Source organism: Eulemur rufifrons, chromosome 24, assembly GCF_041146395.1.
Source record: "Eulemur rufifrons isolate Redbay chromosome 24, OSU_ERuf_1, whole genome shotgun sequence".
Classification (NCBI taxonomy): Eukaryota; Metazoa; Chordata; class Mammalia; order Primates; family Lemuridae; genus Eulemur; species Eulemur rufifrons.
Genome location: NC_091006.1, coordinates 34644369 through 34668809, shown reverse-complemented (window position 1 = coordinate 34668809; position 24441 = coordinate 34644369). Strand labels below are relative to the sequence as shown.

At 37.6% G+C, this 24441-nt stretch overlaps 1 protein-coding gene across 2 annotated transcripts in view; it reads left to right on the top strand.

Annotated features, from left to right (window-relative positions):
- The first annotated feature begins 9005 nt into the window (after positions 1-9005).
- The window catches only part of GABRB1 (gamma-aminobutyric acid type A receptor subunit beta1), a 270612-nt gene continuing 255176 nt past the window's right edge, over positions 9006-24441 (top strand). For both annotated transcript variants that reach the window (XM_069457339.1, XM_069457340.1), the window contains exons 1-3: positions 9006-9188; positions 9366-9457; positions 9869-9936. In XM_069457339.1, coding sequence (XP_069313440.1) covers positions 9109-9188; positions 9366-9457; positions 9869-9936 — 240 coding nt within the window. In that variant the 5' untranslated portion in view covers positions 9006-9108. The remainder of the gene's footprint in view (positions 9189-9365; positions 9458-9868; positions 9937-24441) is intronic.

Below are 24441 nucleotides of genomic sequence, written 5' to 3'. Positions count from 1 at the left end.
CTTTTCTCATTTCTAGCGTTTTTTTTTTTTATTCCATATTGGTTATTTGGATGCTTTTACCCTGGTGATTTGTATCTTTTATTGTTGCATAGTTCTAAAAATATTTTTTTTAGTAAATTCATGAGTAAATGAATGAGCCTAAAGGCCATATGTTTAGACAGAAAAGTATTCACCAATCACCTGGCTGTTTGTTTTGTTCTCCAGTTAATACTAGGTTCTAAAAATTTGGTCTATGAATCCAGATAAAAAGTATAGTTTCTACGGAACAGCAACAAACAGTAAAATCTCTACACTTTAACAGAGATATGAACAGCAGCACTTTTTAGATGATGTTCTAAAGCAATATGTTACTGATAATGGCCTTAATAGTCATTCTTCTCTGTGATTTTCCCTGACCCCTGGCATCACAGGGACCAACCAGAGGTCACAACACTACAAGCACTTCCAGTTTGCAGAGTAAGGGTCTGCTGTACTTAAAGAAACATTATTTACATAATTTGGGCATTTTTAAAAAATGTAAATCACTTATAACATAGGATAAACCCTAAATGAGTTTAATTATATGGGAGAAGTTGCAAAAAGCATTTAATTATCTCAATAGAGGTTGAAAAGTACATTTTATGGTGGCAATGTTTTTCCTAATTAATAGTGTACTAGTAAAGAATGTAAACTGTCATTAGACTATCTGAATTTCATTTTTTAATTGTTTGACCTTGGATAAGTTATTTGAATTTTCTGTGTTTCAGTGTCTTCATCTGTAAAACAGAACCAATTATAGTATCCCTACCTGATAAAGTATTATGAGCATGAGACATGTCAAGTGTTTAAAATAGTGTTGATAAATAATAAGCCTATAAAAATGTTAATTATTATTATTAATACAAAAGTAATGTTTTAATAAAAGCAATGACTTCATTGCTTTTACAATGAAGTACATCTCTTCATTATTAATAAAATAGAGTGTATATTTTAAAACAAAAAATCATATAATATTTATTTGGATAGAATTCTACTTAAAGCAAGAAAAGAATATCCTTATTACCATGACAATTACCAAATAGTAGAAATGCTGGAAATAATTTAAGAAGACACTCCAAAATATAAATATAGGAAACAAATAAAATATGAATATATTTTTAAGAAAACATAATGTGTAAAATTGTTGTAGCATGACAATTAAGAAGTAAAAATAAAAAGAGGTAAGTTCTCAAAAGTCCATACTATAAAATATGAATAAGAAGAGCTAAAAAATACAAAGTAAAAAATAATTTTTCATATTAGCAGCCAAAAATATCGTAGTAGGTGGCTATTAATAGTACTCAACACACAAGACTTTTTTAAGAAAATAATAAATCCCGAGAGCATACATTTATATGCAAAAAGTGAAGTGATATCATTCCCATTAACACAGATTAAAACTATACTTAAGTTAATTAGAATATTTAATGCAGTATAAAAGTAACACAAGATTTTTAAATCTTAATAAATTAATACTATATTTAATCTAGAAAATAAAGTACAAAAGCACAAGGGATTTCTAAACATCTTAAAATGTAATTATGGTGTGGCTACTTTACCAAAATTCATACCTTATTAACAATAACTGATTGTGATATAAATCTATCATATTAGATTAAATCAGAAAACCTGATCAATTGAACAGAATGCAAATTCCACCGAAACATTCAGATAATATAACATGTTATATTGTTATTCGTATTACAAATAGTCCTTGAGATAGATTGTGGCAATCTATATTCCCCCGAAAGTGTATGATATTGTATTTCTCCACAGTATCCATGACGCTTGATCTTAAACTTTCTTAAAATAGCAAACTAATAAATAAAAATGATACTTCGTCTCTTTTAAAAATTGTATGCATATGATTAGTACCAAGGTTGAAATTTTTTAATATATTTATTGCTCACCTAATTCTTCTTTTGTTAAATGCTTGTTATAGTCATTTGCCCATTTATTTAATAGGTACATTTATTTTTCTTATTCATTTGTATGAACATTTTAAAATATAAATTATAAATATACCTTCCCAGTTTGTCAGACTTTTGTTTTAATCAGTATTTATAAAATACTACATGATGAGTGCAATGCGCACTGTCTGGGGAATGGACACGCCTGGAGCTCTGACTTGGGGGGATGGGCGGTACATGGGCAACGTATGTAACCTGAACTTTTGTACCCCCATAATAAGCTGAAATTAAAAAAAAAAAAAAAAACATGATGTCACACACCTTAAAAAAAATACTTCAAATACCTATAAATATATGTAGAGTAGGATAATGTACACTCACATATCATGTTTTGCCTAATTTGCTTGAGTTGTTTTTTTAATAAAATAGTATAGATTCAATTAAAGTGTAAAATTTAGTATCCTTCCTATTTTTGTTCTCTATTTTGATTATACACGCACAAAAAATACATATACATATACACTTACATACCTGTATATGTGTATAATAGTGTATAATATATATTCCGGGTTTTGCACTTAAATGTTTTAAATTTATTTAATGTTATCATGTTCATTGTCTCATTCCACAACTAGCTTTTTTTGTTTCATTTTTGTTTTTGCTTAATGTTTTATTTGGGGTATTTTTCTGTTTTTACAGCATGAAGATGTTTCTATATTCTGACTGTTATATTTCATTGTGTGATTATATTCATATCTATCTGTTTATTCCCAGTGGATAAAGATTTAAGTTGTTGCTACCTTGGCACTATTAAAAACAAAACTGCAATGAACATTCTTAGACTGCATGAGTGTATCACTAGGGCATATTCTTGGTAGTATAAATTCTGGGCCAAAGAGCATGTATATCTTTGACTTTGCCAGATATACCTAAAGTGCTGTGCAATGTGTTTAGATTAATTTATATGTCTACTGAAAGTGTATGAGAGTTTCTAACCAATATTTGGCATTCTTAAATTTTGCACATTTGGTGAGTTAGAAATGGTGTACCGTTGCTTTAATTTGTAAATCCTTATTTAGAGTGATCAGTCCTTTGTCTTTTCTTTCTTATTTATTGATTTATTTATTTATTTTGGATAACTTTATAGGAATCCTTTGGTGGTTAAATTTGTTGAAAAAATGTTCTTTCTATGTCTGATGACTTTTCACTATATCAGTAGAATCTTTTGATTTAAAGGTTACATGTTAATGTACTTGTCTCTATTAAGCTTTCTCATAATTTTGTTCATCTTAAAATCTTTCCCTACATCAAAATCATAAAGATATTCTCCTATACAGTTTTCTAAAGTTTTGTTTTTTAATTTAAATTATGCATCTACTTGTAATACATTTCTGTGTATGTAATGATGTAAAGATCTACTTTCTTTTCCCTTACGGATAAATTGTCTCACAGAATTTATTGAATAGCTCATCTTTTTTCATTTTTCCTAAAATAGAGGACTATTTCTGTGCTCTTTATTTGGTGGCACTATTTTTTCCTATCATTACATGAATTTCAAACCATACACAAACTGATTTAATTTCTATGTAGCTAAATAATAAGACTTGATATCTCAAAGGCAAATGCCCCCATATCCTTTCTCTTTTTTCCTTTGTCCAAATTTTCTTGGATTTTCTTTAACCCTCGTGCTTGCTTTTGAATTTTAAAATTGGTTTCTTAATTTCCATTTAAAATATAGGAATTTTGATTCAAATTGATTATATATCTTACATTAGGTAAAATTGACATCTTTACAATACTGAGTCTTCCTAGTCACCCATATGGTGCATTTTCCTTTTATCTAAGTCTTATTTTTTGTCCTTCAATAATGTTACATAAATTCCCTATAAAGGCTTTGTGCATCTTTTTTTCATTTATATTTAGCTACATTAGAGGTTTTGCTGTTATCGTAATGGAATATTTTTTCACACTATATTGTCTTGTTGATCACTGCTATGTATGGGAATACTAAGAATATGTGTGAAGTTTCTTGACCTTGAGACACTTCCACCTTGGTTAGATGCTAATTTTCAGGATCCTCTCTTTTCCTCCATAAGAGTTATCAACAGAAGATAATAGGGATAGGAATTACCATTGGCTTTCAAGGGGTAGCTTTACAAATAAATAAATAAAGGCATCAAAAAATGGAAATTGAAATGAGTCTTAAAGGAGGAAAGGTCTTAATTGAGAGGATCAGTGTAGGGAAGAAACAAGCAAACGCACAAAGGAAGAAACTGTTGGCTTTATCAAACCATAAAAAAATCAACATACAAAAATCAGTAGCATTTCTATATGCCAACAGTAAACAATCTGAAAAAGAAACCAACAAAGTAATCTCATTTACAATAGCTACAAATAAAATGAAATACCTAGGAATAAACTTAACCCAAGAAGTGAAAGATTTCCATCATAAAAACTATAAAATATTGATGAAAGAAGTTGAAGAAGACACAAAGAATCTCCCACAAAGGTGCCAAGAACATACCGTGGGGAAACGATAATCTCTTCAATAAATGATGCTGGAAAAACTGGATATCCACATGCAAAATAATGAAACTAGACCCTTATCTCTTGCCATATAAAAAAATCAAATCAAAATGGATTAAAGACTTAAATCTAAGACCTGAAACTATGAAACTACATTGGGGAAATGCTTCCAGACATTGGTCTGGGCAAGGACTTCTTGAGTAATACCCCCAAAGCACAAGCAACCAAAGCAAAATTGGACAAGTAGGATCACATCAAGCTAAAAAGTTTCTGCACAGAAAAGAAAATAATAAAGTGAAGAAACAACCCACAGAATGGGAGAAAATATTTGCAAACTACCTGTCAAGGGATTAATAACTAGAATATATAAGAAGCTCCAATAATCAAATAATCCAATTATAAAATAGGCAAAGGATCTGAACAGACATTTCTCAAAAGCAGACGTACAAATGGCCAACAGGTATATTAAAAAATGCTCAACATCATTAGTCATCAGATAAATGCAAATCAAAAGTACAATGAAATATTATCTCACCCCTGTTAAAATGGCTTTTTATCAAAAACACAGACAATATCAAATGCTGGTAAGGATGTGGAGAAAGAACGCTAGTACACTGTTGGTGGGAATGTAAATTAGTGCAACCCCTATAGAGAACAATATGGAGGTTTCGCAAAAAGCTGAAAATAAAACTACTATATGACCCAGTGATCCCACTGTTGCATATATACCCAAAGGATGGGAATTCAGTATATAAAAAAGATATCTACACTCCCATACTGCAGTACTATTCACAATAAACCAAGATATGGAACCTACCTAAGTGCCCATCAACAGATGAATGGATAAAGAAATGGTGGTACATACATACAACAGAATATTATATAGCCAAAAAAAGAATGAAGTTCTGCCATTTGAAACAACACGGATGGAACTGGAGCACATTATGTTAAGTGAAATAAGCACAGAAAGACAAATCTCACATGTTCTCAATCATATGAGGGACCTAAATATTAAAAACAATTGATACCACAGACACAGAGAGTAGAGTGACGCTTACCAAAGGCTGAGAATGGTAGTGGGGAGGGGGAACAAAGTGCTGATGGTTAATGGGTGCAAAACTATAGATAGACAGAATGAACAATATTTGATAGCACAACAACATGACTATAATCAACAATAAGTTAGGGTATACTTTAAAATAATTAAAACAGTGGAATTGGAATGTTCCTAACACAAAGAAATGTTAGATGACTGACGTGATCGATAGTCCAATTACCCTGATTTGATTAGTTCACATTATATGCCTGTATCAAAACATCACATATACCCTATATAGATATATAACTATTATGTACCCATAATAATTAAAAATAAAAAATTTAAAAAATCCCATAATGCATCTAGATCTGATTTTGAATTTTTTAAATTATTTATTTTTATAATTTTGAATTTATTTCTTTCCTACTTAGTTCCAAAATTATTCAAGACAGCTTACATACTGTATATATTCAGTGTAATATATCTGTTTTTAGATTAGTAAAGTGTGATAAAGTAAAATTAAATTTAGAATTCTAGGGTATCAGGAAGAAATATATCAAAATGCAGGTCACTAACATCTTACATAATGACTAAAACTAAGTTGCATATATGATTCTAACATCCTCAGTGGCAAAAGGAAATAGAGAAATTAATGAATTCTTAGTGCCCATAAGATATAAGCCATTCAGGAAATAAGATAATTTTCAGAGTACTAAATTCTGGGAAAATTTTTCTGACACATGTCCTCAAACATAAGATACTGAGTGATACAGTGGGCCCCATCCTCTATAGCATCTCAATAACAAATGTGATAATGAATATATTCTGACTTCTCGAAGGGTCCATTTCATGTAAGTCGAAGGCATAATTTTAAAGCAAAATTCAGTGGAATTGATCTGGTTAGTGCATGCTAAAAAAACAGTGTTTAAGTCTACAAAGTCACAGTCCTCCTTAATTCAAGAATAAAATCTAGGCTCTTCAGCAGACCCTGCTAACTAAAATCCTGGTTGTTATTCAAAAAGAATTATAGGAGTTTATGACCAACTGGAAATGTATATCCCAATAAAAGCTATGAAAATTAAACAAACCCACTACTTGGTGAACACTTAATCAAATGTGTCTTTTATTAATTGAATTTGACTGGCAAGGCTGACAGTTTGCAACCTCCAATAGATGTATTGATTGACAAATTCCATGTGGAACGGACTGTGTATGTTGTCTTTTTCATTGTTGTATCACCAGCTCTTAGCATAATGTCTGGAACCTAGTAAATGTTCAATAAAAATATCTGAGGAATAAATGAATAAGCAATGAATGGACTAAACCTCCATGTGTCTTATTTTCCACAGAGTGACTTTTGCATAGAGTTGTGCGGCATAGAGAGGCTCTATGCTTCAGCAAGGACCTGAAACTTAAATATTAATAAATTTCTCTTTTACCCTGAAAAGCATATCGATATGAAATTAAAAGGTAGAGTTGATAGCCTTTTAAGAAAACTAAAGAACCCAAGGTGGTTGTGAGTCTCAAATGAGAAAATAAAATTAAATTATCTGCAGAATATCAAGCTCTACACATGTGGAAACGGTTGCACAATTTGTAGGTACCTTCCAAAAGTCCCCAAATCCTGATCTTTCCAGTTATTAGATTTCTCCATTATATTTCTGAAAAGCTTGAGCTAGCCTATTGCTAGCTACACACTCTCCACGCTAAACACTAACTTGAGTTCCTTTTGCCTGGGGTGTTTTAATAAACTTTTTCCTTTTTGTTGTTTGCCCTATCTGGTTATTTCCCTTGGGGTCCCTACTTCACAGCCTACATGAGCAGTTAGGTCTGTAGAATCTTGCTTGAAGTGTAGATTCCACCACTTATTAGCTGTTTGAAATTGAACTAATTACATTACCCTAATTTAGTCTTAGTACCTGCATATGTAAAATGAAAATAATAATAATATGTACCACCTTTGCATTGTCATAAGGTCTACATGAGACAATCTACAGAACACGCACAGTAACTGCCACCTAATGAGCAGGTGATAAATGTTGACTGTTCTTATCATGATTATTCTACCACAATGTTCTGTGTAAAACCCATATCCGACCTTGACCATCCCTACTTAGAACTTCCAGTGATTTCCAGAAGCCTAAATGCAGAGTATATAACTGTTTTTATGGTGTGACCTCAACTTCCCTTCACACCCTCCTCACCTCCCATCCCTCACTCTCTTTGTAACCTGCCCAGCCATTTCTGTGTTCAGGGACCCAAGCAGATTATGTTCTTTCAAGTCCCTAGGGTTTGACACAGGCTGTCCCTCCTTCTGTAGTGCCCCTCTCTCCTTGCTCTGGCAAAAGGCTTTCTCCTCCTTCAAGTTTTTCCTCCTCTGGAAACCATCCCTGCCTCTCTCTGGTAGAATTAACCACCTTGTGTCACTATATAGACCAGCTAGAGATACCTTAAATTGACTTATATTCGTGTCTGTCCCTCCCATTAGTCTGCGCATTTCTCTAGATCAGGAATCCTCTTTAGGTTAGCTCTAAGTCCCAGACGCCTACCACATAGACTTAATTAATATACGCTGTTTAACAAATGAACAAATAATGCCTAGCCCAGGTCCTCCTGCCTAAAACGTGATTTGTGGAATTGCATTTACTGAATTTAATTTAATTCAAGCAATGCTTGCTCCTTCATAATCTCAGCCCAATCGGCTAACAGAGGTTAAGACTCTCTGGGTATTTCAGGGAGTCCTGTTCGGGGTCACTAACGCCAGCTAACACGCTGACAAATTAAGCAAGAGGTTTTCCTTACTAGAACCTAAGAAAAAGATTTTCTTTACTAGAAACTAGAGAAAAAGTGGGGCTTGCGGCGGATGGTCCTAGAAAAAGGACTGCCCGCCCACAGCTGCCACCTGCCTCACCTCCTTTTCCGGGAGAGAAACGACAGGGGGGAGGGGAGGAAAGTGGGGGAAAAGAAAAGTTGGCCCGCCCCCCCCCCCTGCGGCCTCCCAGGGGTCTACACCAACCCGGTGTCCCAGGACTCTCCCAAGGGCACCAGATTTTTGGAGACCTCAGATACCTCCTGGGTTTCCTCTGTCCCTGTCCTACTCCTTGTCGCGCTCTCCACTCCTCCCTGCCCCCAGGAGCCCCTCTCCCCAAGTGACCAGAGAACAGCCCCGCCTCCAGACAACCCTGTCCTAGGACCTCTGTGACTGTCAGCCAGAGATGCTAATCACAGGCAGCCTTGGCCAGATCGCTGAAAGCCCAATTTAAAAAAAAAAAAAAAAAAAAAAATCAGGTTGAGGGCAGAAAGAAAACGCACACAGCAGCCTCCGAGGCACGAAGGAAACTCCGTAGGCACATGCACGCAGGATCCCCTGCAGGGAAACGGCCGTTCGCCTCCGAGTTCCCCCAGGACGCGGAGCACCCCAAATAGGAACTTTAAAGGGATTGAAATCTGTTGCCTGTTCCACTAGGAATATTGTTTGCAAGGCACAAGGTGTCTTTTGGTAGTGAGCACCCTCTGCGCATGCGCAGGTCCATTCGGGAATTACTGCCCAGCCGCCGACTAAGTTGCATTCCTTGAATCTTCGCCGAAAAGACAATTCTTTCATCAGAGTTAGTAATGTGGACAGGACAAAACCGAGAGAGTCTGGGGCTCCTCTCTTTCCCTGTGATGATTGCCATGGTCTGTTGTGCACACAGGTGAGCTGCTGTCGTTGAATCTCTCTCTCTCTGTCTTTTTTTTCCCCTTGGCGTTTTTCTTTCCCATGCCTTGCTGGATCGTGTATCTGGTTATTCGGGGGTAGGTGTGCCTGTCTCTTTCTATGTCTGCTCGCAGTCTGTGTCCCCCTGAACGCGGCTCCTACTTCTTCCCTCCAGCGCCAACGAGCCCAGCAACATGTCCTACGTGAAAGAGACCGTGGACAGGCTGCTCAAAGGATATGACATTCGCCTGCGGCCGGACTTCGGAGGTAACGCTTCGTCTTTTCTCAACCTGTAACCCGTGCCTGGTTCCCCTTTTCTGTCAAAGATAAATGTCAAAAAAAAAAAAAAAAAAAAAAAAAAAAAAGCATGTCGTGTCCGTGAGCGTGCTCTACGCCCCGGGGACAGACACACACACACACACACACACTCCCGGACCCCAGGCTCGGTGGCTGATCTCCCAGGCTGAGCCGCCCTTCCCGGCTCCGACACACCCTCTGCACAGTCACTGCATCACGCGTGTGCCCACACCTGCCTTCCCGGGCCGTCCCCTGCAAGGGGGGTGGGGAGACGGAGGGAGCCCGCGCCGAATGTAGCGGGGGCTGGGCAGCCCCCCGCCCCTCCCCGGCCCCCTGCCGCTCAGAGAATGTGTCCTCAGTGTGGTCCCACCTCCCCGGCAGGGCCCCCCGTGGACGTCGGAATGCGGATCGATGTGGCCAGCATAGACATGGTCTCCGAAGTGAACATGGTGAGTGGCGCCCGACGGGCCCGGGCCCGGCTTACGCAGCTGGGAAAGGGACGGGTCTCCGTGCCCTCTGCCTTTCGGTGGCGGTCACCTCGCCCCGGCCCCGGGGTCCCACTCCGCGCGCGCTCGCCACTCCGGGGCACACGCCCGGCCGCCCCTGGGTTGTATTTTCCACACACACGGGCTACTGCGGTGCTCGGGAAGAAACGTGCTCCGCACTATTTTGGGAAGGACGGGGACTGTTGCGCCGGCGGATCGGCTGGGGCGGAGTCTGAGCCTTACTTTAGCCGGGTTTCCCTGCTTTGCAGACGAGCAGGGCACCCTCTACCGGCGGCCGGGCGGCCTGCAGCGGCGGCCGGGACGGGTGGTCGGGTGGTGCACAGCGTCACCCCCCGCGGCCCTCTGAGTCCACGCACCCGGGCCCTGCCACCAAGCACGCAGTCCGGGTGTCAGAGTGCCCCTGCCCTCCGTCCGGTTCAGGCACACCGTGTGGCAGGCGCAACAGGCTGACAACAGTCCCCGCTTGCTAATAGGGAAAGTGCTCAAACCTTCTGCAGAGGCTCCTATTGTTCCCGTGTGGGGGTTGATGAATTTGTCTTGCTGCACCTTTGAAATCTAAGTGGAAACAATATGGGTCGAGCTATATTGCCTAGCTTTACTCTAGAAACCCTAGCATGCTTTAAAAAGCCTGATGATTTAAGGGACCGTGGAAGGGAAAGGGGGCGACAATAATAGCACAATCTTTTCATTTCACAGGGGTCAAAATTCTTTTATTTCTTTTTTCCTCCCTCTTTTGAAGCTGTTGCAAAATGGATTGAAATCATAGCTGCCGCTTTCTCTGTTGGCTGTTTCCACCCACTGTGGGTAGCAGTTTTCTAGTTGTCAGAGTTTCTAACTGTTGCTTTTTGTAAGGCAGGGGGAAATGCCTGTTGCTTTTCTAGAATCAACCACCCAGGGAACAGCTAGATCTATGTGAGCAAAATGCCATTTTTATTCCACTGGGGAAAAAATATTATGGCAGCAGAAATTTAGACATCCTGAATAATTTAAAGAGTAAAACCTTTTGGGATTTTTATCACTCTGTAGCTATAAAGGCTATTGAATTGTCTTTCATTTCATTTCTAAGTGTGTCATTTTATTTCAATATGCTATGATTTAAGAATTTTTCTTTTCTTGTTTTTAGGTTATATCAGGGAAGAAATAAATATATCTATAGCATATTGAATAGGACTGGAATAAAAAGCATGACTATCAAATTTCTGAATTTTATAGTTGTAACTGCCCTTGCCTTAAATAGCTTATTTAAAACATTATTTTAAAATGTGTCAGACTGTTGTGCTGGAAAAAGAAACCCAATTTTTAAAGCAATGCACAGTGAATTTTTTCTGACTTGACAAAGATTTTTAACAGACTGACATTATGATCTGTTTACATACATGCTAATACCACAAAGCAACCCAAAACACGCTATTTACAAACATTCTGAGGAATCTAATTAACATATGCACATATACAAATCATGCCCAATCCATGCAAATGCAACAGGACAAATGAGACAAGGAATTAGTTTAACAAGCTATCATGTAAATAAATGATGATAATATTTTCCTTTTCAATAATTTATTTTTGTAGCTTGTAAGCATTAACATAGATAATTTATAAAATAAGACAAGATTGAGAAAGTTCAAAAGGCAGTGGCTTTGCCAATGGTCTACCTTGCTGTATAGAGTATCACGCATTTCACAGTTTTTAAAAAGATATAATTCTCTTAGTTATATTGACGCACACTTTTTCAGGTTTTCTTCAAACTGAATTGAATAAGGAAGTTGCTTTTAATCAAAACAACCACCACAACAAAATCTCTGTATAGTCAGTCGTTCAATAGAATTCATACATAAGCTTGCAAAGGGATTGACTTTAATTGCAACACCACTGGATATTTCTTCCTAAAGATTCAATAATATGGCCTGTTTATACACTTGACTTTTAAAACATATTCACTCAACTGATAAACCTTTGAAAAATATATTCTACTAAAATACCTATTACATTTCCACAATGGTGTTAGAGACACGATGGGGAAATATAAACCACTGAAAGCTGAAATATAATAAACTTTGATTTACTTATTCTCCTTTGTTTCTCCTTTTTAATGAGAGGTACCAACAGGACCCGAAGCTTATTTTATCTTCTCTCTTCTATGACAAAGCATTAAAATAAACAGATTGGAAATAACTCCAAGAAAAATGGAAATAAAGAGGAATATTTTTAGAATTGAGGCTCTGTACAAACACTACCTGGATGGTTACCTGCTCATAAGATAATTGTCTATAATATGCTTTGATTTTTAGATAATATAAGTAGGGTTGAAAGTCCACTGGAAATAGGACTCATTGCTTTTCATTTTAAGCATGTTTCAGTACCCTGATGGGTAGTAACTTTTGAGGTTATATAATAGGAAATTTTCATCAAAATTAACAAAAAATAAGAATGGACATTAATATAATAAAACTAGCTTTTAAGAAAATGCAAGTTAAATCCATTACTAAAATATTGCTCATGTTTACATTTATATTCATTAACAGTATTACCCATTCCATGGCTGGGAAAATGACACAGTAATTGTGCATTAAAGTAATGGATTTGAAAAATAGATTCTATTTTTTTCTTTGCTTTTCTAAGTAAAAGACAATTACAGATTGGTTTATAGCATTGTCTGTTTTAAAGACTAACATCACATCCAGAGTATTTTCTGATTCATGTCCTCCAGGATATATAATATTTTTCCCAGATTAAGAAAGAAAAAGAATTTATATTCAAGATCTCTACAATCAAGAATCATTGGTTCTGAGCAGTGAATGCAAAAACTCTGAAGAATAATTCTGTTGCAGGAAAAATAAATACTTGAGAGCAAGACCTTTCTTTTCAGGAAAGAATATTATTGATTAAATTAGGAATGATTTTTCTTCTGGCATCACGGGACATATGGTGCATGTGATAGCAACTACATACAGTTATTTTCTAAACCGTCATCTTAAGAAACTACCATGATTTCTATTTCTTGTATATTAAACCCTTCAAGCCTTCTCTTTTAACAATTTCTGCCAAGCCGTATCCACACACACACACACACACACACACACAGAGGACTGACTAAAGATGCACAGGAGGCAGTTGGAGGAAACAGAGACAAAAGCTCCCAGAAATTGTCCTTAAAGTAACCACTAACATCTGCTACTATAAGCCGGTAAAACACATGCAGTAGTAGGCCAGTTCTGTTGGAGCAGTAGTTTGGGGAACCATGATATTAACTACCTGAAGACAACTAGTTGAACTCTTGTATTTCAAATTCCAATGACTAGCTAAGCTATTCCTTCTTATTCAAGAGGTGAATCCTGATCAAGTGGGAGTTCCAACCACGCAGCCTTCTGTCCCTGATTTGAAGACACAATGGTCCAAGTGACCCCCCCCCAGAAGACTTGACATGCAATGAGTCCTGTGACACAAAGCATGAACTCATTCCAAGCCATTCCCAGTACAAGATGGCTACCATGCATTTGTTTCCTTCCTTCCCTCACGCATGCATGGGGGCAACAGTGAAGGCTCCTATAGGCATTACAGTTAACAACAAGGATGACGACAACTGAAATAGGCCTACTTTATAAATAATGCTCAAAGAAAAACAAATGTAATTTACCAAATATACACTTAAATTCCACTGTTGTTGTTATTTTAATATTTGATTCTGGAGGTTTCTGGTACACACTCCAGTTATGTCTAATTTCTATCACTGCGGTAACGCAAAACAGTAATTACTTGTTAGAATCCTGCTCTCCTCTAAGTCAGCGCCTCCCAATCTTTAATGTGTGCCTGAATCGCTCTGGGATCTTGTTAAAAATGCAAATTCCAAGTCAGAGGTGTGGGGTGGGGCCTGGCATTCTGTATTTCGCCCTGGTGATGCTGATTGCTGGTGTGTAGACAGCCCTTTGAGTATCAAGGTTACAGTATATTATTCTAAGATCTAGTTTCATTAAGAAATGTGGATTTTTTTCTCTGAAGTTTCTCTAGGAATGGCATTATTCCAAATAATAGAATTATTTGGAAACTTAATTCCAAATTAAGTTTCAAGTTAATTTCCAGCTTGTTAAACAGAGGTAGCTGTTCTCTAAAGAAAAATCAGTTCAATAATTGCTGATAAGCAACAGGACAAAGGCAAGAGCCTGGAAGATGGGACTTAACCTAAACTAATAATCAGTCTTCCCAACTGTATCACTGCTGATGAGTCAGCCAGTCTCAAATGATGGCTATGGAAATATTACCAAGCACAGCAACTCAGCAATACTATCCTGTTGCTTTATGGAACACCTATGACTTTTCTTCTTCGGACAAGAGAACGTTGAAAACAGTTTTCCCCCACTGAGGAGCTAGCGATAGCTTTGTAAAATAGCCTAAACATGTTCTTGCTGCTGTCAGTAAATTCTCTGAGGTTACAATAGAATTTCCTTTGCAAACAGAGCAAATAGGTCAGTGCCATTTAAAGGCAGGAACAGATATCAGCACTTGAATAAAGATATAAATACGTTTTTCTCTTACATGAGTAATCACCCAGGTCTTTCTTTTAGGTGCTGGGTTACAATATTATACCATCTGGAGAGGCTGAGAAAGGAAAATCTTCCCTTTGCTTGTCTGGAGATAACAGAAAGATATTTTTATACCCTAAGCCACATTAAAGCAAGCCTCTCTAGATTTTTAAAAGTTTGAGTTTACATTTGAAAGCCTGTGATCTTAGGATTACAGGACCAGACTGGGTATTAAAGTGTGTAATACAATGAAAATAGTAACATTTATCGAACATTTTCCACGTGTGGAGTATGGTTATCGAGTGCTTTACATTAATAGCTTATTTCATCCTTAAGGCTGTGCACTTCTTTTCCCCCATTACAGATTGAAGGACTGAGACTGAGAGAGGAAGAAACTGAGGTTGAGAGGTTAAATAACTTACTCAGAAACTACAGAGTTGGCCAATGGCAGAGCCAACATTTGAAACCAGGCAGCCTCTTTCCAGAGTCTGATTCTTAACTGCCAGACTAGTAAAAAAATAAAATATTCTCAGTATTTAGATTTTGAATCTTGAGTAGTTTGACTTCTCTAGGCCTCAGGTTTCTCCTCTGTAAAATGAAGATAAATTACATGGTTGCTAAACCGCTTTCCATTTCAAATACTCTATAATAAAAACTTAAATTTTTAAAGATTTTAGACTCTGTAAAAATGAAAAAAAAAAAAATCTTTCTCTCCATGTTATTCCCTGTTTAGATTGTGTCTTATTCTATCTTATTCTCCTGGTAGGTGAGTCAATCAACAAACATTTATTGAGCTCCCACTGAGTATAAACTGTGGTAATCTCCTAGGAACACTGAAGTAACGATTGTGTGCAATTTAGGGCCTCTTGAGTCATTGTTTTAATTAGTCATAGCATTATCATCTAACTTTTTCTTCCTTAAATACATTCATGAAGACAGCATCCAAGACCATTGGATCAATAGTCTTCAGAATGAGACTTGATTGATGCCTGGTGTATATTATATTGAACACTGAAGCCAAGACCAAATTGGAAGTATTTCTATCTGGTGCTGTCCATTGTATTCACACTGGGAACGTTGTTCCTCTAGCACCAAACTAATATATTTTTCAACACTTGATGTGAAACAGAAGGAAACTGTTATTTTTCAAGATCTGAGCATCCCAAAGGATCTACCCAACTTGCCTAAACCCCATCCGTGAAGGTGGCTGAGAAGTGAGGGGTAAAGCCAGCGTGCTTGTCTTAACTGAGTATCACTAAATATCAGTTCTCTAAGTTTTTGATGCTTTTTGCCTTGGCAGATTCCCAATTACTGGATAGCACCCTCAAAACACACACACATAAATGCAATCTTGCATTATCAAGGAAGGTAAAAATTTCAAAAGACAGATGATTGGTTTAAATGTTTTCAATTAACTTAGGCTTCAGTAAGGGGCTTAAATGATATAATCATATTTGAAAATGATATAAGGATGAATTGGTATATATTTATAGTTGGCTAAATGTTAGTACACAGTTTCCCCATATATCGTGAGATCGCTGAATCCTGTTTTCCAGAATACTTCTCTTTTCAGCAGATAGTGCATTGCATAAAGTTCCTTGACTTCTATCTATTGGAAGGGAAGGAATCTAATAGCATTTGGCAATCTATTACTCAGCACTTGGCAGCTGTGCTTAAGAAGAGGTTTACAACTGACTCATATCAGTGGTGAAAACTTACAGAAAGGAATGGCCACGTGACAAAAGTGAAAGATGTATTTTTTGTCTTTAGGGAGCCCGCTTACCCCTTTTTAAAAATACTCCTAGTCCTCATTGCCACTCCTCCACTGAATAAACGAATGTATCTTCCCCTGTCTCTCACGCTTCCAGTAAAACCTGTTATCATACCGTGAACTTAAAGAGCAATTTTCCAAGAGCACCCATTCAACTACTCTAGCAAATAAAACAGAGATGGGCACTGTCCTTGTGGAGTTTATAGTGTTTTTTAGGAAAAAAAATGATGTGAATCCTCTAATGTTGGAGTGGATATTTTTCTTTCTGAAAGATTTTAAAATATCCGTAGCCTTCACCTATGTGGTAGGTGCTATGATAGAGATATGTATGCATGGGATTGTATGGGAGCACAGAGGAGGAGTTTCTAGGGCATGATGAAGGGTTAATGCCTGAAATAATCTTAGAGAGGAACAGTAGTTAGCCACTGTGTGTAGAATACAAATCAGAAGAACTTTCCAAGCAAGAGGAAAGGCATATGCACAGGCAGGTGGGCCTTAAAAACAGCACGGAGTGTTCTGGGCAATACAGGTAATTTCTATTATGGGTACTTAAAGGGCCAGGGAGGATTGTCAAGAGATCAGACTGAGTGCTGAAAGCAACGTGTATGACAGTGTCATTGCATGTTTCCGCTGTGTAGAGAGAAATCTCTCTATAAACAGATATTTGTTTGCACATGCGCTGGTGATTTTTGGAAGAATACACAAGAAATGAGTAACAGTTAATATATCTTAGAAGAATAACAAAGACTAGGAATGTGCTCTAGAGGGATACTTACTATTCTTTATATGTCCCCTTTGAATTTTTGGTTTAAAAAAATCTTATAAATGTGCTCTATACTCTCATGTTAAAAATAGAATTCATACACATGCACACATCCACACAGACAGAGAAATGGTGCTGGGATGGGTGTGCTAAGGAAGCGGATCCTAATGCAGAGATGCAGGAAACCTGACAAATGGTTTAACAGACACTGTGTTGCACATTGCAGATTCTGGCAGCCACGTGGAGGGTGGAGTAGAGACAGCGAAACCGGGGGCGGTGTGAAGAAGCTATTTCAAAGTCCAGATGAGAGACGATAAATGCCTAATGTAGTGCAGCGGCCATAGGAACGGAAAGTAAGGAAAATGATATTGAAACAGAGGTAAATCGGCGGGATTTAGTGACTGGCTGGATGCTGGGGGCTGCAGAGGAAATGAGCCCTCTGAGGTCCCTCATTGAGTGATCAGCGTATGTGGCACCACGTGCACAGGGAGGGGACGTCCCCTCTTTCACTGCTAAGGTGGACATATTTTCAGAAAGAAAAAAAAAATTACAGTGTGTTGTTATAAGCTACTTGTGGAAGCATCTAGGTAGAAATTGGAGATTGGAATCAACGGTCTAGCTCCTTGGTGCATCTTCTAACTCTGCTCACAAATAAGGCACGTTCTACAGAGATAAATCCTGGGGCCCAGGGAGGTGGTGGCTGAAAGGGTTGGTTAGAGATAGGGAAAGAGGGTGCTGGACAAATAAGAGAATGGAAGAAAGTCAACTTTAATTATCCCTAGTCATATGCTTATTTATCTAGAAGGACCTAGACCCCGATAAGACAGAACACACGTTTCAAATTCCTCCAGAGCAGTGATCTTTGTATTCTGTTTTAGTTGCCTTTATAAAACCATATAGGTAAGGAAAAAAGATGTGTGGGAAACTCACTGACACAGCATCTGCTCTCTTGTCTACTGTATCCTTAAAGTGATTCCGAGTCCTTCTGGAACATTGTGTTTCCATGGGCAATTGCATGAAAGCAGTGTGATTCTTGCAGAGAGTGTATCTGGTGCTGAGATGAGACCGAGTGTAACAGAGAGAGTGAGCGATGCTGACAGCACACCCCGAGAAACCAAGCTCACCTGCCAGGAAATTAGAAAGTGACTCCCAAGAGCTTTGCGAAACGTTAAAATGGCCTGTTGTGTATGATTTTAAACAAGAATTCAACAGAGCCCCGTACCCTACAAAATGGTCTTCTGGAAACAGGAAATCTATTTAAGCAAAGTCTTATTCACGGATTGTATTGTTTAGTTTTAGAGAAAGAAGACAGAGAGGCAGCTAGAGAAATATTAATAGATTCAAATAGAACAGGGCTCTTAGGTAGCTGCTAGCAATCAGCTGTTCCTTCCCTGTGTCTACCAAAAAGGAGCATGGGTGAAGCCTCTTCAGATACAACAGGAAAAATTAGAGGTTAGATGCCTTGTTCTTGTTGCTGAATGGATTAATCAGGGAAGTTGCTAGAAGTGAATCCACTTGAATGAGAGAATTTATTTGAGATCCTTCCTGAAAGCAGAAGAATAGATTTGTTGAAAGCTCAGGATCCCTGCCTACTCTAGCCCTCCATGACTCATGGAAAGATCTTTTTCTTATGATTTATTATTTTCAAGGGAAGGATACCACAATTCTCTAACCAAGAGAAATAGCTTTCTGGTTTCCATGGAGACAGTTCAATGACGTTCACTTCAAATGCTACCTGTACCTAGAACATTTTCTCATGTCAGCAGCCATGGTTTCTACCTCCTGACACCTGCAAACCCTACCTACTTCAAAATCCACAGGAAATCGTATTTCTTCTATGGAGGATTTTCTGCAGCTGCGGCAGAGAGAATCCCTCTGGAGGAAGAATACATGGGGCATATAAGCAAATCAAGACTCCTAAGAGACAAAAGACCCAATATAGGTTTTCCTTCACCTTACCTTTCCCCTCAACTACGTAAGCAGGAAGTTTAGGATTGTATTCTTTATATTCTCTACATAGCTCCTAGCATATTTTAGGAACTTAATGATAGCATTTATTAGGATTATAAAAGAATTTTTCAAGTCGAAAAATCATTGGTAATTATAACATTTACATATTTAACTTCAGAAATTAATAGTTTCCCTATCAAGTCTACCTTGCACCTTCATCTGTAATTTCCTTTCTGTTGACCATGGATCATGAGCTGTTTCCATGGAAACAGCTTCATCATATGGTACACCCAGTTTCACAGACACAGAATCACTTCATAGCAAATATCAATGCATATATACATATATATATATATGACTTTTCATCTGCTTTAAAAAATAAGCACTGCTTTCTCTTTTTCAAATGTCATCTTACTGGCACCTGGACTATCAATATTTCTAGACACATGTAAGAAATTGTTAAAGAATAACTTGTTGATGACTACGGAGTGAATGGCATTTTTAAATGCCAGTTTTAAAGAAAAATCAAACATAAAATGTAGCATATGGAAAGTGGCTCCTCAGCCAATCTGTAGAGGTTTTTAAATAGGAAAATTTAGATTTTAAAAGCTCACCAAGGACTTTATAGGATATGAAAATAGAAGGTCAAATATATCTCTAATTCAGAAACATATATGCATATAATATATATGTATATCTATCTATATCCATCTATCCTATCAAGTCACCTTTTCTGTAATTGTATCCTTGCTGCTACATGGTACGTTTGCTTTAAAATGTAAACTTTTGTCTGAAACCTCCACATCCGCACAGTAATTTCCTGTAACCAGTAAATGTGGTAAATTAACGACCACATTAGATGGTGATGAAAGATTCTTCCCACTGACGTCACCACCTCTCCATCCTTCCCCTTCTCCCCTCCCAAAATCTGGGAGAACAAAAATCCCAACCAACGACTGAGTTGGGGCTGATGAGCAAAACGAAGATCCACTGTGAAGGTTAATGTTGGCCAGTTTAGAACCTCTGGCTTCATGTGGCAAGCACTGATTTTTGGAAGCGGTGCTGTTGGGAATGAGAGAAGGGCAAGATGAAAAATCTGGAGAGTAGACTGTATTCACAGAACTGAAACAGCAGACTCCGTCCTTGGTGAGTTACTGGTGCGTGTCTCCTATGCCTACGTAAACACCACTTTGGGAAACACCCCACAAGCTGTGTTGTCATGACGTTTGAAAGGAATTTCATAACCTGGTTTCCTGAAATTGTGGAAAGAAATGACTTTCAGGATATTACAGGATGGCATCTGTTCTATTGTGTTCAAAATCGCTGTCATCAGACATAAATTTAACTCGATGAATTATGTATTTGCATAGTCACCCATCCTGCTTTTCTACATTTTAAAGGATCTATATAGTACCTTTGGTTCTGCAAAATGGACAGAGATGTGATGCAAAATTCAAACAAAGCAATTGCCTTTATTCTTTTCCAATATGCTTATTCTATTCAGTTTCACCGAGTGGAGCTTAGTTTTTAAATCAAGATATGGGACTCTGTTGGTACAGTAGGTAGGGAGCACCTACAGAAGGTGATTTGAGGCTAACGGGGAAGCCACCAGCTTGAAATCTCAGCATTAGGACTTGATATCTTCAGCTTCAATTCCTGCAGAAATGCAATAACCCTGGGAGAAACAAACATAACATTGTTTTTCAACTCCTGTATGGATGCCAGAGCGTGAATGAATGGGTGAATGAGAGAACAGGTTTGGTTAAGGGACAGAGATTCGAAAAGAGTATGAGGAGAGAGGAGAATCTAGAGTTATTTCATCAGTTTTTCCAGAATCAGCAGTTTACGGAGTTTTGGAGCTTATATGAACCAGCTATAAAAAGTGGCTAAGGTGTGCTGAGACAGCATTTGTGTTGCCTACACTGATCTGCAGTTGAAAAGCATTTCGCTTGATCTGACAGTGATGTCCAATATTTTGTAGCCCAGATGTGAAATCAACAAATTCAACTCTGTTCTCTGGCAGTGTGAGACCCATGCTGACAATAGTATTTTGTACTTTTAATATTTAATTAACCTCATAGTTAAAATCAATGTACAGGGGCAGTACACAACTGCAATCTTTTAAGTCCAGACACTCTACATCTGGAGTATATAATTTTAGTTTTCCCTCTGAAATATCTTTCCCTTGAATGTGTTTCCGTCAAGTTATATTTGAACAATTTTAAATCAATTAAAAATGTCAGGTTAATGTTGTATCCTAATCTACACTCTCAAGTATAAATCTTGTGACTTATTTAACCTGTTTGATTCTCAGTTTCATGTAAGATGGAAATAATAATTTCTGCTCTTCCTACTTCAGGGAGCCATGAGTGTCAAAAGAGATGATATATCATATACAAATATATGCTCAGGTATAAGTGACATATAAACTGTAAAATACTATAAATGCTAAGTGCTATTTTCATTATTTTACTATTATCTCCCAAAATTGTAATAATTTTCTTCTTCTTTAATGCCAGGACATCAGGGGTTACATTAATTTTCATTATGCATAATCAAATATAATATACAGTAGTATTTTTGTTTGATACTGGGATTTTCATTATGCAAGTGAAATTCACATAACTTCTAGTTGTGAAATTTCTCTATTAAGAACTGACAGAAAAAACAGAAAGAATTTCCCCCATCTTCTTTCCTGCTAATTTTCTCTTGGTTTTGATTCTAAGAAAGAGCTGGACTGCGTTACCTCTCGAACAAAGTTTCAGTCTGTATATGGTCCTTCCATGGCTCTCTATATTTCATATTGTGCATTACTCATGTGTGGAGGAAATGGGATATGTGGTTTTTCCATGGACTTAGCCTAGAATTAGGGCTTTGCGGTTGACTTTTAGTTTTTAATTACAACCTGTCCACTTATAGGATCTGTTACATTGGCATTAACTAACTCTAGAGTGATTATATAATTTATTGTACAAAGATACACTTTTGAGAATGAAAGAGGGCACTGTTAATAATTACCTATGGACAACAAGTGTAAACCAACACTGTCCTAGGAAAGCCAGGATTTGTGATTACCCCATGTCACTCAGAGCCTGAATTTCTCTTTAAAATGAGGACAAATGATACTTTCTTCTTAGGTTATTGAAGGCTAAATGAGATAATGTGTGCAAATCTTTTAGCATAATGCCCTGACTCTATGTAGGTATTATACTTGGGGAAAAAACTGGTTATTTTTAAACATAGTATTCTTTTTTATTCTTTTTTTTATTAATTATAATATTTACATATTTATGGGGTACATGTGTTAGTTACATGCATAGAATATGTAATGATCAACTCAGCATATTTGGGGCATTCATCACCTTGAATATTTATCATCATATCCATCACCTTGAATATATATCATTTCTACGTTGGCATCATTTCAAGTCCTCTCTTATAGTTACTCTGAAATATACAAAATATTCTTGCTGAGTATAGTCACCTATTCTGCTATCAAGCATCAAAACTTGTTTCTTCTGACTGTATGTCTGTACCCATTAACCAACTTCTCTTTCTTCCCCCACAACACCAACCCACCCCACTAAGTCTCTAGCATCTACCGTTCTACTCTCTATGTCCCACATATGAATGATAACGTGATATTTGTCTTTCTGTGCCTGGCTTATTTCACTTGACATAATGACATCCAGTTCAATCCATGTTGCTGCAAATGACATGATTTTGTTCTTTTTTATGGCCATATGGTATTTCACTGTGTATGTATACCACATTTTCATTATTCCTTTGCCCACTAATGGACACTTAAGTTGATTTCCTATCTTTACCGTTATGAATAAACATGTGCTGCAGTAAGCATGTGAGAACTGGTATCCCTTTGATATACTGATTTCTTTTCCTTTGGATAAATACCCAGTAGTGGGATTGCTGGATCATACGGAAGTTTTATTTTTGGTTTTCTGAGAGCTCCCATTACTGTGTATCACAACGGCTGCACTAATTTACATTATTATGTCCAGTGTCCCTGGTCAGCCATCTTAAGCCAATCTCTAAGAAGAGTATTCTTCATCATCAGCAGCAGCAGTCTGTTTGGGCTGATATAACAGAATATCATAGACTAGATGGCTTATAAACAACAGAAATTTTTCTCACAGTTCTGGAGGATGGAAAGTCCAATATCAAGGCACTGGCAGATTTGGTGTCTGGTGAGGTGCGGCTTCCTGCTTCAAAGACGGCCTTCTACTATGTCCTCACATGGTGGAAGGGGCAAGGCAGCTCTCTGGGGCTTCTTTTATAAGGGTATAAATCCCACTCATGAGGGCTCTGCCCCCATGACCTAATCACCTCCCATAGATCCCACCTCCAAATATGATCACATTGGGTTTTAGGTTTTGTCATATGACTTTTGAGGGGACACACATATTTAGCCTATAGCAGTAGTCTCCAACCTTTTTGGCACCAGGGACTGGTTTCATGGAAGACAGTTTTTCCACGGACCCAGTGGGGGGCAGGTTTCAGGATGATCCAAGCACATCACATTTATTGTGTGGTCAAGCCTCTCTGCTAATGATAATCTGTATTTGCAGCTGCTCCCCAGCGCTAGCATCACCACCTCAGCTCTACCCCAGATCAACAGGCTTTAGGTTCTCATAAGGAGCCGCAACCTAGATCCCTTGCCTGCAGTTTGCAGTAGGGTTCGCGCTCCTGTGAGTATCTAATGCTGCTGGTATGAAAAGAGGTGGAGCTTATGTGGTGATGTGAGAGATGGGGAGTGGCTGTAAATACAGTGAAGTTTTGCTGGCCCACCCACGGCTCACCTCCTGTGGTGTGGCCAATTCCTAACAGGCCACAGACTAATACCGATCCACAGCCTGGGGGAGTTGGGGACTGTAGGTCTATAGCAATCATCATCATCATCATCATCATCCTATTTATTGAGCACCTACAATGTACCAGGCACTGTTATGAGTGTTTTATATATAAATATCAGCAATAAAATTAGTTAAAGTAGATGATATAAACTAAGAAGAGTTTTTACACTAAAGTTTGTACATACTCAAAACTACGATCTATCAGTTTATCTCTGCTTACTGAGAGCTTTGTAAAAGCAAAGAAACTTAGTAGGAAGTTTGAAAGGTTATTAAAATTGTAAGATTTACTTTATTACTTCAAGGAATGTTCAGAAATTTCACTGAGAGGGTAACTGATGAAAAGATAACTGTCTGCATGAAGGCGTGATTGACCGTGAGCAGCACCAAAATCAGGCCCTGAAGATGAGATCACATCTCATAACGTAACAGAGAAGAGAAGGTGCATCTGAGATGAGACATGCAGGAGGAGAACAATCTAGACAGGAAGGTGATGAACATTAGAAGTAGGGAAAATAGTATTAAGAAATCTGTAGCAGTGAGATTACCAAAGTATTCAAAAAGATTCACACGAAT